A 16,239-nucleotide genomic window follows, 5' to 3' on the forward strand; every position below is an offset into this window, starting at 1 on the left:
ATACACTTTCAATCAGTATGCTCTTTATAATTCATATAGAAAAATATGACCATAAAATAAACCAGTAGAAAGAAATTTTTTTAACCTCATAACCATGTTAGAATTATAGGTCATAACATAGAAAGTTAATAAAATATATCTAAACTAATTATTGATTAAGGCCGGGTGCTGTGGTTCACGCCTGTAATCCTAACACTTTGGGAGGCCGAGGCGGGAGGATCACTTGAGCTCAGGAGTTAGAGACCAGCTCTGAGCAATATCGAGACCCCGTCTCTACTAAAAATAGAAAAATTAGCCAGGTGTCCTGGTGTGCGCCTGTAGTCCCAGCCACTTGGGAGGCTGAGGCAGAAGGATTGCTTGAGCCTAGTAGTTTGAGGTTGCTTTGAGCTAGGCTTCACCACAGCATTCTAGTAGGGCAGTAGAGTGAGACTCTGTCTCAAAAAAAAAAATTCTTTTTTTTTTTTTTTTTTTTTTTTTGAGACACAGTCTCACTCTGTTACCCTAACCTCAAATTCCTGGGCTCAAGCAATCCTCCTGCCTCAGCCTTCTGAGTAGCTGGGACTACAGGAATGCACTACCATGCCCGGCCAGTTTTTTATATATTTGTATTTTTAGTTGTCCTGCTAATTTCTTTCTATTTTTTTAGTGGAGACAGAGTCTTGCTCTTGCTCAGGCTGATCTCGAGCGCCTGAGCTCAAAGGATCTGTCTACCTCAGTTTCCCAGAATGCTAGGATTACAGGTGTGAGCCACCATCCCTGGCCTAAGACCCTGTTTCTTTAAAAGAAAAAAAAGAAGACACTAGAAAGACCAGAAAAGTCTCATCTTTGACAATAGAATTTCCCTGTAGAATTATTGAACTTAGGAAGACAGAAGGGAGAAGTTACTAGTTGGCAGTAGTTGACTAGTTTCATACCAAATGTTAAGATGCTAGTGTAAGGCTAAATCTCTTGTTACGAACATGTATGTTTGAACATCATCTGAGTTTGCTGCTGATAAAATATTTAATGTCCAAGGTAAAGTCTGCCTAGTTATATGAATTTTTATAATACATGTTGAGATCTTTCAGTTGCTATAAGCAATTAACATAGAACTTAGCTGTTTAAAAATTGAGTGCAAATTTTATTTATTTTTTCATTGTATAGCTGCTTTATTTCAGTTCTCTCTATAAACAAATGAATAGTTATGCCTCTGGAAGATTATCAGAAAATTATATATACCTTATAATCACTTCTTTTTTTCAGGTGATGTAGAAGAATTAGAAATTCAAGAAAAACCTGCTTTGAAAGTATTCAAAAATATTACTGTAATACAAGAACCAGGCATGGTGGTATTAGAAGTAAGATAAGATCGTTTACCTAAACAAAGCAGAGAAAAGTTTTAAAAGAGTTTATGCGCAATTCTAGAGAACATTCATTTCTTCCTAATTAGGAAAAAAACATTGTTGGAAAATATATATGTGAATAATTTTTCTTTCTAAGATCAATATTAAATATAACATAGCTGGGCATTTTCTATGTAGTTATAACAACACAGAAACTAATAATAAGTTAAGCCTTCATATTCAGTAGGTGTGATAAGTATAGGTCTCATATGAGTAAGGCTCAACTGATTTTGTGGTACTCCAGGATGTCTTTGGTTATATGAAAAGATCTTAGAATTATCAGATAAAAATTTAATTCTGTCATATTAAAACAAATTTATCATGTAGCACTCCTTAAAAGAGTGGAATTTTGAAGATTCAAGTAAATAGTAATAAAGTGACTCAAATCCAAAAAGGCTAGAAATCATCAAATTAGGTAAATGTGGTTCCTACTATAAGAATTAAATTCCTACTGATAGAGTTTGGAAAACACATCAAAGGATCTATAGGGTTGACTTTGATAGACTGGCACCTGTTAAGTGTAAAGAAGGACTTTTAAAGTGAGTCTTGGCAGTGAATAATCCAGGAGAGCACCTTGTCTGTTTCTCTGCCTCAAGGTAGAATTCTATGTAAATTTCCAAGATATATGGTTAAGTATTTTATTTATATATGCTATTTTTTAAAACAAATAGGAAAAGATCTGTCAGCTCTGGTCCCACTATAATTCTGTGATTTAAGTCTAAATTTGATTCAAGGCTAAAAACAGCTAAAGAACGTGTCAAAAGGAGTAGTTATCTATAACATAGAGTTACATACAATAATATATAAAATGTTAATATCAAAAGGGAGAAGTTGGCTGGGCGCTGTGGCTCACGCCTGTAATCCTAGCTCTTGGGAGGCCGAGGCGGGCGGATTGCTCGAGGTCAGGAGTTCAAAACCAGCCTGAGCAAGAGCGAGACCCCGTCTCTACTATAAATAGAAAGAAATTAATTGGCCAACTGATATATATATAAAAAATTAGCCGGGCATGGTGGCGCATGCCTGTAGTCCCAGCTACTCGGGGGGCTGAGGCAGAAGGATCACTCAAGCCCAGGAGTTTGAGGTTGCTGTGAGCTAGGCTGACGCCACGGCACTCACTCTAGCCTGGACAACAAAGTGAGACTCTGTCTCAAAAAAAAAAAAAAAAAAAAAAGGGAGAAGTTATTAGAGATATTAATTTAGCTCTTGCTACCGAATACCATTAGAGAATATACTTTTGTTCCTAGAGTTAACATGTCAGAGAGGACCATAGAAAAAGTTGAAGTGCATCATGTTGCTTATAAAAGTACTCTTTGCAGAGATAATAAAACATAGGATGGCATTCATTCCTGAAATAATTCAACTGCTCTCACCCTAACCTGGAGACATGGAAAACTTTGTTGGAACACTGGACACAAGAGAGAAGATGTTAGACTTAGTGTGTGAAGCAAAAGTAAATTTTTAAAAATATTAGCCTCTTACTATACTGTCTATGCTACTAAAATATAGTGTTTAGGAATTTGAGTTTAAATCCCAGCACCAGCAATTATCTTGTGCAAGTTATTTTTGAGTCAGTTTCTCTTTTATAAAATAAAGTTAATAGTTTTTTTTATGAGAATTAAATGATAATGCATATAAAACACTATGCCACAAAGGAATTATTTAGTACATTTTACTTTTGTTATTAAAAGAAAACAGTGTAACATCATTATTTTCAGTAAACAATGAGTAAGTTAATTTCAGTGAAAATGCTAGAAGCAGTGATCCTATATTTATAGTCCATGAATGGGTGGGTAGTATTCATAGCTTTTGTGGTTGACCATAGTTGTACCTTCCTAATTCTGCCTTTTGCTTTCCAGTGGTTGGCAAACCCTTCTAATGATATGTATGCAGATACAGTAACAACTGTGATATTGGAAGTTCAGTCAAATCCAAAAATAAGGAAAGGTACAGAATTATTTCATTTTTATCAATTAATTCCTTTATTTTGCCCATGTTTCCATGAAGTAAAAAGCAGTAAATAGAATCCTAAAGAATTTAATCTCCTGATTTTTCCATTCCTATATAATTTTTAAGATATATGCATAGCAATGCATATTATTGGTATTTTACTTACTTTTTGTCCTAGCTTCTGCATTCATACGGTAAAAATCTGGTTGCAGTTAACACAAGATAAAAATCACTTTAGAAGCAGTCCTAACAGACATGCTGGTTGTTAAACACTTTAATCAGAAATTCCAAAATACTGCTGAATTGAATCAACATGTCTGTTAGGAAGGTACGCTGCTATATCTGTGTTTAATAAAATTGGTTGAATAAAATAGAATTTCCCTATGGGACAATTTTCAAGCAAAGAAAACACCAGTGCTTTTTCTTATCTTAGGTGGTAAAAATAAAGGTGTGTGGTGTGGGAGTAAGTGGGAAGGAGGACCTTTTAAAAAGGTCATAAGTAAATAGTGGTGCAGAAGTTAGTAACAGTGAAGTGACGACAAGGGTTTGGCGCAGAGAGCAGAAATGAAAAGATTAAACCCAGAGGGTTTTGGCCCCCACAGTTTTCAGCTCTAAAGCACACCCCTGCCCTCCAAAAACATAGCTGGATTTCGCTTCATATCTTTGTTCAGTTCAAATCAAATGCACCTGAATTGAATTGTATTTTAGCCACCAACTTTGCTTTCTGTTTATTATATTCTGATAACCCTTTTATAAAATGAAGTATTTTTTGTACAATCAACTAACCAGAAATTTGTATACTTTTCTGAAAAATGAAATTTCTGTGCAAAAGCGTTATTTTTTAGGCCAATTAAGATGTTGTGTAGTCTTTAATGACATTTAGTATCTGAGCTCTTCCTGCCCATTTTCCATACTTTATTAGAGGAGGGATTACAGAGCGTGTTGTCAAAATGTCATCTGTTGTTCTGGTGAAGGCTCTGCCTAATCATGATGCTGAAAAACAAAAAAGATACCACCATTTAACAGATAATCACCAAATATTTTATGTCTGTGTTATGCAGGAAGGAGTACATGAGCTATCATAGACTGGCTTGACTTATCTTGAGTATTTTTCTTAGTACTCTAGTCCAAAGTGAAAATGTACCTTTACTCTGATTTGTAGTAATTGAATTAAAAATAATTGTTACTATATTATTAATGATCCATCTTACACTAATAATGAAAACATTTGTTCATTTGGTTAGCCTCTGGGCTTTTCAGACAGTTAGAAACAGGCTTTTTCCATGCGTTCCTTATATTAAGCATCTGTTAAACTAGCTGGTTGCCTTTTATTCCCTACTTCTTCCCCATTTTGTAGTTTATGGAGAATGAGATTTTATATTCTTCTCCAATGATGACATGCATGCATTTCTTTCATTTGATAGTTATTTGACAAATATTTAATGAGCACCTGCTACTTGGCAGACGTAATTCTAGATGCTTAGGCTGTGTTAACAGCAAACAAATTCCTGCCCTCCAGGAGCTGACATTCTGGTGTGTCCTAGAGCTGCTTAACAGGAGTTTGGAGTTGGGGCAGATCCTGTGGGGCCTGGTTGGCCATTGTAAGGACTTTGGACTTTTAATCTGAGTGAAATGGGGCTACATTACAGAGTTTTGAGCAGGGGCCAGACATGATCTGATAAATTTTTTAAAGGATTACTCTGGCCGGGCGCAGTGGCTCACACCTGTAATCCTAGCACTCTGTGAGGCTGAGGCTCAGGAGTTTGATCGTTTGAGCTCAGGAGTTCAAGACCAGCCTGAACAAGAGCAAGATACCATCTCTACTAAAAAAATGGAAAGAAATTAGTGGGACAACTAATATATATATATATATATATATATATATATATATATATATATATATATGTATATATACACACACACACATATATGTATATGTATGTATGTATATATATATATAGCTGAGCGTGGTGGCGCATGCCTGTAGTCCCAGCTACCTGGGAGGCTGAGAGTTTGAGGTTGCTGTGAGCTAGGCTGACACCATGGCACTCTGGCCTAGGCAGCAGAGTGAGACTCTGTCTAAAAAAAAGAAAAGAAGGATTGCTCTGATGCTTGCAGAGAGTAGACTGTTAGGAGAGTGAAAGAAAGCAGAGGTTCCAGTTGGAGCTTTCTCAGTCATCCAGGTAGGAGATAGTGGTTCAGATAAGGGTGTCAGCAGTGGGGGTAGCAGAAAGTGGTTGGAGTCTGGAGATACTCTGAAGGAAACCCAGCAGTATTTCTTGATGGATTAGCTATAGGGAATGAGAAAAAGAGAACAGGCAGAATGAATTTTAAAGATTAAGACAATGATCCAATGTGTGTATGTGATATGTTAACATAGAAAGTTGACACCCATGGGGCTAAGGGACAGAGGTTTTAGTAAGTAATACTTGCCACATTCGAAGATGAAAAGCAACACAAGGACTAACCTGTCATCTAATGCTGCTTTCATGCTACAACAACAGAGTTAAGTAGTTGGAAAAGAGACTATGTAGTCCTCAAAGCCTAAAACCCCATCTGGCTATTTACAAAAAGTTTGTGAACTAGAGGCCCTTTCTGTGAAACAATATGATTCTTCTTTGATAGTAACTTTCTCCCTTTTCATTTCTTAGCCCCCTGGCTATTATTCAGTCTAGATTCTAAAAATGCATCTCGTGTGTGTGTGCGTGTGTGCTTTACCACCAACTTCAATTTATGTCCCCCATTCTTACCAAAGACATATAAGAAAGCTTATACATTTTCAAAATGTATTCTTTTATGTTCTTGTATTCTGTCACATTCTTCCATCTTATGCTGTACCTGTTTTTCAGCTTGTCTGTGTCCTGTTTTGACGCACAGAACTATTAAGGACAGGTACACGTGTCTGATTTTGTAATTTCCCATTTAGTATATTCCTATGTGTCTGAGGAGTTCACCTAAATATTAGTGAGGAATATGCAAATATATACACACACTTTGGAAAGTTTCTTTTAATAGACAATTTCATAGCTTATTTATTTTTTAATATATTTTATGAGATTGTTTTTACATGTCAGTTAAGAGCTTATTTTAAACTTAGTAATAGAATTCATAATTATAATTAAAGTATAAAGGTTTTATTATATAGCTTGGCTATCATCTGGATAGTTGTATATACAATTGAAATTCACGAATTAAAAACAGGTAGATGATCTATGATCTGAAATATAGAATAGTTTAGGAGAAATGACACTTTGACTCTTCCATAGAGTAAATTTAAATATATATGTGCGACTATTGAGGTCAGTTAACAAAGCTACACTTATATCAATATATTCAGTAATATTGTATGATAAAGTAATTTTCTGGGCTGAGAAATTGAAAACAAGTTGAAGTGTATTTAAAATGACAAAATCGTATTTACCTGTTTATACGTGAGGCCATAAAATTATTTCTAGCATTTTCCTACATGATATGTACATACATACATTTTCCTCCATGATATTGTATATGTGTGTATATTTTGTCTAAAGGATTATAAAATTTTGCACTATTTTTTTGTAACAGCTTTATTGATACCATGCAGTTTACCCATTTAAAGTGTACAATTCATTGATTTTTAGTATATTCAGAGTTGTGCAACCATCACCACCATCAACTTTAGAAGATTTTTTTTTTTTTTTTTTGAGACAGAGTCTCACTTTGTTGCCCTGGCTAGAGTGAGTGCCATGGCATCAGCCTAGCTCACAGCAACCTCAAACTCCTGGGCTCAAGCGATCCTTCTGCCCCAGCCTCCCGAGTAGCTGGGACTACAGGCATGCACCACCATGCCTGGCTAATTTTTTCTATATATATTAGTTGGCCAATTAGTTTCTTTGTATTTATAGTACAGACGGGGTCTCGCTCTTGCTCAGGCTGGTTTTGAACTCCTGACCTTGAGCAATCCGCCCGCCTCAGCCTCCGAGAGTGCTAGGATTACAGGTGTGAGCCACCGCACCCAGCAATTGTAGAACATTTATATCACTCCAAAAAGAAACCCTGTGTCCTTTAGTTATGATCCTCCAATCCCTGTATTACCCTCAACTCAAAGCAGCCACTAACCTTTCTGTCTCTATGGATTTGCCTATTCTGGATAGTTCATATAAATGGAATCATACAATATGTGTTCTTTTGTGACTGGCTTCCTTCACTAAGCATAATGTGTTCAAGGTTCATCATTTTGTAGCATAAATCAGTACTTCATTCCTTTTTATGGCCAAATAATTTCCCCTTATATGGCTATAACATATTTTGTTCATCCAGCCTTCAGGTGATAGATATTTGGGTTGTTTCTGCTTTTTGGCTATTATGAATAATGCTGCTATAGATACTTATATATATTTTTGTGCAGATATGTATTTTCATTTCTCTTCGATCTATACATAGAAGTAGAATTACTGAGTCAAATATTAACTCTGTTTAACTTTTTGAGGAACTGCCAGACAGTGAATTCTGCACTATTTTGCTGCTAGTGATGGACTGGGAGGTATTTAATGATGCACCAGAACATACTAGAAACTCCAAATTAAGGAGGGCTCATCTTCCTGAACTGTCCCATTATTTTGTTTTGGGGGAAAAGCTAACTTATTTAATGGGCAAATGATTTTAAATGTTAATTTTTATTAAAAATTATTATAGGTATGTTATATATAGTAGAATGCCAAATTTATATAACATTTTAGGTAAAACAAAAGATTTGAGATATCTTTGAGCTCAGATATACCTCTAGAATACCTGGAGTTATAATTTTATTCACCTCTGGTTATAAATGTAAAGTTTGAGAAACATTGAAAATAAAGTTGAAAGTTAAAAATAATATTAAATGTCATTTTGTGATTCTTTAGTAAGAACATGAAATAAAGTGATGAAAAATCAATTTGGCTTAGCAGGTAGATGATCCGTACACATACTTGTCACTTTAAGGATTCCATAGTTAATCACTTTGGTTTATCAGTAACCATGTTCTGATTATTAATTTGGAAATCATTCTAAATAGGAATTTTGTAATTGAACTCTGTCACTCTTTTTTTCCCCCAGGTGCAGTACAAAAGGTTTCTAAAAAATTAGAAATGCACGTTTATAGCAAGAGATTGGAGATCATGCTCCAGTAAGTCCTTCTCCCATTATTGCTTAGCAAGGTAGTGAGGATGGGGAGGAGGAGCCCTGGATTCGGCTGGACTCACTTAAAGACTCAGTGTGGCTCAGACCAGGCCACCCCACGGCCCCCAGGCCTGCTTCTCCATCAGGACAAACAACAGTTTGAACTGCTCCCTTCCAGCTCAACACTCCATCTAGGTCCAAGTACTTGTGACATGCGTGGTCAGCCATTTATGTTTCCTTTAATATATTGCCTCAGAATGTTCTCACAGGACAAGCGTAGTCCTCAAAGATGAAAACATTATCATCAAAGACATGTACTGAAATCTTAGCCAAATGTTACTGTGCCTTTAAGAATTATTTTATATATTTACTTCTTAAATGTAAATTCTTTGTTAAGAATGGTTTCTTAGACGCTTCCCAGATAGTAGACCTGTAAACTTTGAATTTCCTTTAAAGTTAGTATTTTTCTAAGCACCAGAGAGTAGGTCTTTTACCTTTCTGCAGATACTCTTTAAGCCTGATTTCTGAATGTTTCTCCAAATAAGATAATCACGTGGATAGTGGATATCTCATAGTGGACAGCTACAATTTAAACTTATATATTACACTGAGAAAGTAAAAATTAAAAGATTTGTATTTATTAATAGATTTATAATTTCAGTGTCTAGCACAGTGCCTTGTACATAGCAATTTCTCAGATACTTGTTGAATAAATGACTGATTCTATTTTTTTGTTGTTGTTTTCTTTTTTGAGACAGAGTCTCACTTTGTTGCCCAAGCTAGAGTGAGTGCCATGGCATCAGCCTAGCTCACAGCAACCTCAAACTCCTGGGCTCAAGCAATCCTCCTGCCTCAGCCTCCCGAGTAGTTGGGACTACAGGCATGCGCCACCATGCCTGGCTAATTTTTTCTATATATATTAGTTGGCCAATTAATTTCTTTCTATTTATAGTAGAGACAGGATCTCGCTCTTGTTCAGGTTGGTTTCAAACTCCTGAGCTCAAACGATCTACCCACCTTGGCCTTCCAGAGTGCTAGGATTACAGGCGTGAGCCACCACACCCGGCCTGATTCTGTTTTTAAACATAAAGTTACTCAATTAGACATATTAATAAAATAAGGTGTTCTTTAAGTTTGGAAGGGATGTATGTTAACATTTCTCTTTCTTCCTTTCCCCAAAATTCTACACTGATAATCTTTTTTAAAGTAGCCATTTAGTGGCTTTTTTAAAAATAGATGATATGGTTTAAATGGTGACTTTGCTAAAATAAGCTGTCACACATCTTCAAAAAAGTGTTCAGGGTGTTGTCATTTGATTTTTAAAAGCATCTTTGTTATGCAAAGCCAGCTAACAGTGCAGGAACAGTGATTTCTATTGCCACTGAAAAGGCCACAGAGTTGGTTGGGTCCCAACCCTGTGACTGTGGTAGCCTCTGGTTCTCTTACTATTTTTGCAGAGGGCTTTATTCTGCCAGCCTTAGAGTCTAAATGTCTTAATCATTTTTAGATCACTGACCCCTTTGACAATCAGGTAAGGCTGTGGAACTTCTCCCAGGCAGGAGGCATACACACAAGTGCAATTTTAGCTTTGATTTCAAGGAGGTTATACAACCCCCTGCCCAGAGCCCCTCCTGGCACCCTGTTAAAGAGCCCTGTTGTAGAAGGTGGGTATTGGTGCTCTCCTCTGCCTGACTAAGGATGTAACTGGAACAGTTGTGCTGTTGGCAGCTCTGTTCCCAGAGGCTTTGCAAAAATAGAAAACCTGTGGTGCCCTGGAATGCCACAGCTCTCCCAGGTACAGCAGTTGGAGGTGCAGAATAGAGGAACATACTGCCACAGCTGCTGTGTTCAGGTATGCGGAGGGCAGTCTGCAGGAGGCTGCCAGCCCTTCCGCTTCACTTTCCACTCTGGCTTTCTTCCCCAGTCCTGTCATGCCACTCCTCCACCCCTCCCACAAACACCCTTGAACTATTCAACTGTTAGGAACAGGACTATGAGACAAAGAGCCACAGCTTACATTCACCTCAAGAATGTGAGATACCAGTGTCTTTAAACTTCTAAGTTTAAAGCTACCTTGTAAAGATAGCTTTATCTTCATAATTGTTTAAATACTTAGGATTGTATGAAATAAAGGTATTGGTTTCTTTAGGTGCCAACAATTGATCACATGGATATGAAACCTTTTTTCCCTATCCTTTCGAATATATTTCTGTATTTAAAATAGACTATTTTTTTTAGTAATAGGTTACTTAGCCAAGTTTATTCAAACATATTATTAACATTAACTGTCTCAAAGAGCAAGTGGTTGATCATCAGCATCCAGCTTTTATGCACTACTGTCAGTGCTTAACTGACCAAGGATGACCATTGTCTTTGTGGGTTTTTTAGATTCACTGACTACCTTTTCTTAACTACACCCAGCCTGCTGGTTGGACTGCTGTTTTCTAACACTTCTGTAATCAGGACAATGTTGAAATTAATGATTAAACTGTAGGTCCTCGATGATAGAGACAATGTCAGTAATTTCTGTATCCTAGCACCTGGCACAGCACCTGGCATGTGGAAGATGCTCAATAAATACTGAGTTTAACTCAGAGTAGGCATTTGAAGGGACGAAAAGGAGTGGACAGCTAGTGGACTTTGGAGCAGTTAAACCTAAATACCTGGATTAGAGTACCAGCTCAGCTGCTTACGAGCCATGAGGCTTTAAGCAAATTGCTTCTCTGTTTCTTTTCTTCATGTGTAAAAGATATTACAATTACAATATTACAAAACTATTATAGGTAAAGATAATGTATATAAAGTGCCTAGAACAATGCCTCTGAATAGCGCATTCTTAAGAAATGATAGCTGTGTAATTTAGATGTTTTATAAAATTAACAAGCTATATCAAGGTAAATAAGAAGAAATAGATCTCAGGTATAAATACAAGTATTCTACTTTAGAACTAAGACTTCTCTTCAATTTTATTTTTCCCCAAATATGTAAAGCTAGACTTCTCCACTAATATTGCATCTTTGTTTATTTTAAGGGACATATTTGGAGAAGACTGTGTAAGTGTAAAAGACGGCTCTGTTCTTAGTGTCACAGTGGATGGAAAAACTGCTAACCTTAACTTGGAGACACGGGTAGGTGCCTGCTCCTTCCAGCATCTAAACACATTTGGGAAATAAAGTGAAGACAAAAGCTATGATCCCACACCTAACAACTTACTTTTATATTTTGGTATTTCCTTATTTTGGTGTTGCTTACTTTTTTTTTACATAGTTGTATCTATATTATTATGTATAAAGTTTTCTGTGTTTTCCCAGGTTGCTACATAGTACATGGTTCCCATGTATATTATTCCATTATTTTCCTTTTCCATACACCTGAATTTACCTGAAATCCCCTCAGCATTTCCCTAGTTTGGCATTCAGCTGGTTCTAGATATTTCAGAGAAGCTGCTTTTCTATTTGCACCAGCAAGATCCAAGTGGCTTTTCCAACAATAGGGTTTGAGAGTGGGGTCTGCTCTGGTCTCACACCAGCATATCTTTTGAAATTATTTCACAAGATGCATGAATGAGCGTATCTTCCTTGCAGGGTTGTTTTTGAAGATTACAGTAGTTCTAAACAAATAACTTATGTTTTAAATTTCTTTTGTATGATTTTTGACTATATAGGTGCTTTGAGAAAACACATTAGATTTATTATACCTCAGTAGAAAAATAAGCTAAGAACATGAACAAGTAATTCACCACGGAAGAAATATAGATAGCCAATAAACATAAAACAAATACTCAGATCCACTAACAGCTGGAGGACATACAGATTTTATTTTTTTTGAGACAGAGTCTCGCTTTGTTGCCCAGGCTAGAGTGAGTGCTGTGGTGTCAGCCTAGCTCACAGCAACCTCAAACTCCTGGGCTCAAGCAATCCTCCTGCCTCAGCCTCCCAAGTGGCTGGGACTACAGGCATGCGCCACCGTGCCTGGCCAATTTTTTCTATATATATTAGTCGGCCAATTAATTTATTTCTATTTATTGTAGAGACGGGGTCTCGCTCTTGCTCAGGCTGGTTTCAAACTCCTGACCTCGAGCAGTCCACCTGCCTCGGCCTCCCAGAGTGCTAGGATTACAGGCGTGAGCCACCATGCCCAGCCGGACATACAGATTTAAAGTATGAAATATCACTGCTTATCATACTGGCACAAATTAAAGAGAGTGTTGGGACCCAGTGACGGTGGAAGATAGGGAATAGTTACTTTCTCATGCTACTGGGGGAAGGGGAGTGTAAATTGAGCAGCACTTTCTTTCTGCAAGGCAGTTTGGTGATGTGGTCAAGGCTTAAAAAAGCAAGGCCCTTTTTCACAATTCCACTTACTGGATTCAACCAAAGAAAATAATCAGACAAGTGAGCAAAGATATATATCCAGGAATAAGAGATAAATAACTGAATGTGTAATGTATATGGCACATCCTTACACTAAGAATGCTGTATATATGGTCATCAAGGGTGACGATGGCAGGGACACCTGGTGGCATGAAAAGGCAGGGGCAGCTGGCCATGCACTCAGGCTTGTCCTGGAGGAGCTTGTGGCTTGCCAGCACACCTGCTGGCAGGCTAGCGGCAGACACCTGGTGCAGAGACAAGACTTTTACGCAGATCCCGGCTCCATCTACTGGACCAGCTCTGCTGCGCCTGCTGCACATGCTTTTGTGAGCCCCTCTGAACCTCCACCTCCTGATGGTAAAGTGGGGAAAACTCAGCCACTTAGGCTATGGTGGAAGAATTTTCGGCCCTGAGCGGCACACATGAGGCCCTGGGGTGGGGGCCCTCCTCCCTCCAGATTCGGAATAACATGCCCAGACCTCGGGCTCAGTTACTGGAATGCTGTTTTCATTCTGTGGAGCTTGTCCTGAATCTTCCGCAAATGTTTCTGGCTGGAGACTTAGTGGAAGTTAGCCGTGTCATCTGCAGCTAACATGGAGATGTCTGCTCCACGGAAATGGGTGATTCTCTGCTTGCAGCAGAATTCTCCGCACCTGAACTGAGAGCACAGGTGAGACAGCCATAGCCTGCCAGTGCCCACAGCTGCAGTGGACACACGGGACTGTTTCAGCCAGGTGCTCCAGCCCACGCAAGTTCTACATGGTCATGGCAAAGTTCCTCTGTTCATAGTGAGATTTTGCAGTCAGCAAAAATTTGGACAGCAAGTGCACATGCAACTGAAACAAGAAAATGACACAGCAGTGTCTTCTGGTTAAGGTAAAGAAATAGGAAACATTTGAGATCCTGTTAAAGTAACCTAGCTTCAAGGCACAAAACAGCGTGCGCCTTAGCACATGTGCATAAAGGAAGTGATTAAGTGGATACAGGTCTGAGTGATGGCTGTGGAGGGGCTGGGTTGGGCATTACTTGAAACAGAACAGAAAGGGAACACCCCATAAGCGGAAAGATTTGAAAAAAAGTCCAACCTTGCTTCTCATAAGCAAAATCTCACCAGGACAAACCTCCCAGCTCCCAGTTTATTAGGAGAGGGACAAATGGGAAGAGTCACAGTTCTAGGACTGGGAAAGGCGCCCCCACCCAGGGAAGACGGAGCAGATGCATTGGAGGCAAATAGGGAACAAACCGGCAGCTCAGGCAGCTTCTCATCTTTCACGTGGCCGGCTGGCTGCAGAAGGGGTGTTGGCAGTTGTCCAAGTTGTGGTCCCTTGCGAGCTGTCCCTTCCTCTGTGGCTCCTTGGCTGGTAGGCAGGGACTTGCCAGATTTCACGGGAACACCTCATGAATGCACATGCCGCACCAAGTGAGATTCTCACTTCTTTTCAGAGCAGTCCCAAGAGGCTGCATTCTTGGACCCAATTCCAGGGAAGATTCTGGAGAATTCAGCTGAGCCCTCATTTCAGAGCTGTCTCTTCCTGAGGACCGTCACCACGGCTGGGCCACAGGTGGAAACAGAGACTGGACGCCCTTCCACTGGGCTTGACTCTTGTCTGCAGTGATTCTGATACAGTCAGAGGCCATACAGATGGGCTCCTGGAGGTCATTCACGACTGTGGCCTCCCAGCCATCCTGGTTGGGCACCTCTTAAAGGATCTTAAAAAAAAACATTTACCGAGGGGGTGGGTGAGGGGTGAGAAAAAAAAATTTACCTATTCACACTTTTTAAGATGACATCTCAATTTTTTTCTTCATAGGTTTAAATAAATACAAAGTATGTAATTTTCAGATAAAACTATTCAATCACTTAAAAGAATAATACAGATTTATTAATGTGCAAAGTTGTCCACCATACATTGTTGAGTGAAAAAAGTTATAAGAGCATATAGGATAAATATCCCATTTTGTTTTTAAAATATATATATGTATAACAAAGTCTAGAAGGTTAGACACTAAAATGTTAACAGTAGTTATCATTAGATCATAGACCTAAAGGTTTCTTTCCTAAATTTTTTTATGGAGAATAGTTATGGTATGATAAAAAATTACCAGGTGCAGTGGCTCATGTATTCCCAGCTTTGGGAGGCCGAGGTGGGAGGATCCCTTGAGGCCAGGAATTCAAGACATAGGGAGACTCCATCTCTACAAAGAAAAATAAAAGCAAGGTGTGATGGCACATGCCTGTAGTCCAGCTACTCAGGAGACTGAGGCAGAAGGATCGCTTGAGTGCAGGAGTTCAAGGCTGCAGTTAGCTATGGTTGTGCCACTGCACTCTAGCCTGAGCAACAGAGCAAGGCCCTGTCTCTATAATATGTGTGTATATATATATATTTTTTAAACAGCATATAGTCTTTTGTAAATGTAATTAAGAAGTAACTAGAAGATTATTTGTGAGTTTAAATAAAATCGAACACCAAGTGTATCCTAAAAATTTGTGCAACTATTATGTCGATAAATTTAATACCAAATATTGAGTAAATGACCACATCCATATTTTGCTAAGTAATTTGTGTTGCACTAACTTCCTTGGAATATCATTGACTGGATCAAAATATGGGCTTTGAAGTAAATGTAGTTTACTAGACTTTTCCCCAGTCTTTTTCTTTTCCGTCCAAAATTCATCGCCAGTGAGACCCAGTCATTGTGCTGCAGGAAGCACGTGGCACCCAGCTGCGTGCTCACAGGTATGTGGCGCAGCAGCTCTGCTTCTTGGTAATCCACGGTGACCTCCACCGGTACAGATGATTGTTCTTAAAGAGTATTCATTTATCTTCCATGTAATAATTATAGGCAGCTATAATAATTAAAGGCATGTTTATGCTTTCACTTTCAGACTGTAGAATGTGAAGAAGGAAGTGAAGATGATGAATCTCTCCGAGAAATGGTGGAACTGGCTGCACAGAGACTGTATGAGGCCCTTACACCAGTTCATTGATAACTTTTTATCTATATATGTTAAAACTTTTTTAAAATACTTGACTCTACTTCTGCTATTTCAAATAAAATGTTAGTTTCTCTGGGGTTGCCTATTTACTTTTGACGTCAGGTGGTCTTGATTCCAACAGCCTGAATACTGCTAAATTACCAATTTGTCCATTGGTCTAGAACTAACTATTAAACTGCCCTTTATTTTAGAATGTATTGATTCTGCTTCCAGGCATGTATGCAACTCCCACTGAAACTTTTAAGAATTGCTCATAGCAACTGAAGCAGAATTTGTCTTACTGTACTTATTAAGGAAAGAAAATACAGTGGTGTATACTTTCCATATTCCGAATTTAAATGAACAGGGATTATCACTTAAAAGTATTAAGCACCTTTCTGATTCTTTCCTCCGGACACTCTTG

At 38.2% G+C, this 16,239-nt stretch overlaps 1 protein-coding gene across 2 annotated transcripts in view; it reads left to right on the top strand.

Annotated features, from left to right (window-relative positions):
• Window positions 1-15,909, top strand: part of CPSF3 (cleavage and polyadenylation specific factor 3) — a 41,810-nt gene extending 25,901 nt beyond the window's left edge. For both annotated transcript variants that reach the window (XM_076000537.1, XM_076000538.1), the window contains exons 14-18: window positions 1,243-1,337; window positions 3,239-3,326; window positions 8,403-8,472; window positions 11,497-11,593; window positions 15,726-15,909. In XM_076000537.1, the coding sequence (XP_075856652.1) occupies window positions 1,243-1,337; window positions 3,239-3,326; window positions 8,403-8,472; window positions 11,497-11,593; window positions 15,726-15,827 (452 nt within the window). In that variant the 3' untranslated portion in view covers window positions 15,828-15,909. The remainder of the gene's footprint in view (window positions 1-1,242; window positions 1,338-3,238; window positions 3,327-8,402; window positions 8,473-11,496; window positions 11,594-15,725) is intronic.
• The last annotated feature ends 330 nt before the right edge of the window (window positions 15,910-16,239 follow it).

This window comes from Microcebus murinus, chromosome 3 (genome assembly GCF_040939455.1).
Source record: "Microcebus murinus isolate Inina chromosome 3, M.murinus_Inina_mat1.0, whole genome shotgun sequence".
In the NCBI taxonomy this organism is placed as follows: Eukaryota; Metazoa; Chordata; class Mammalia; order Primates; family Cheirogaleidae; genus Microcebus; species Microcebus murinus.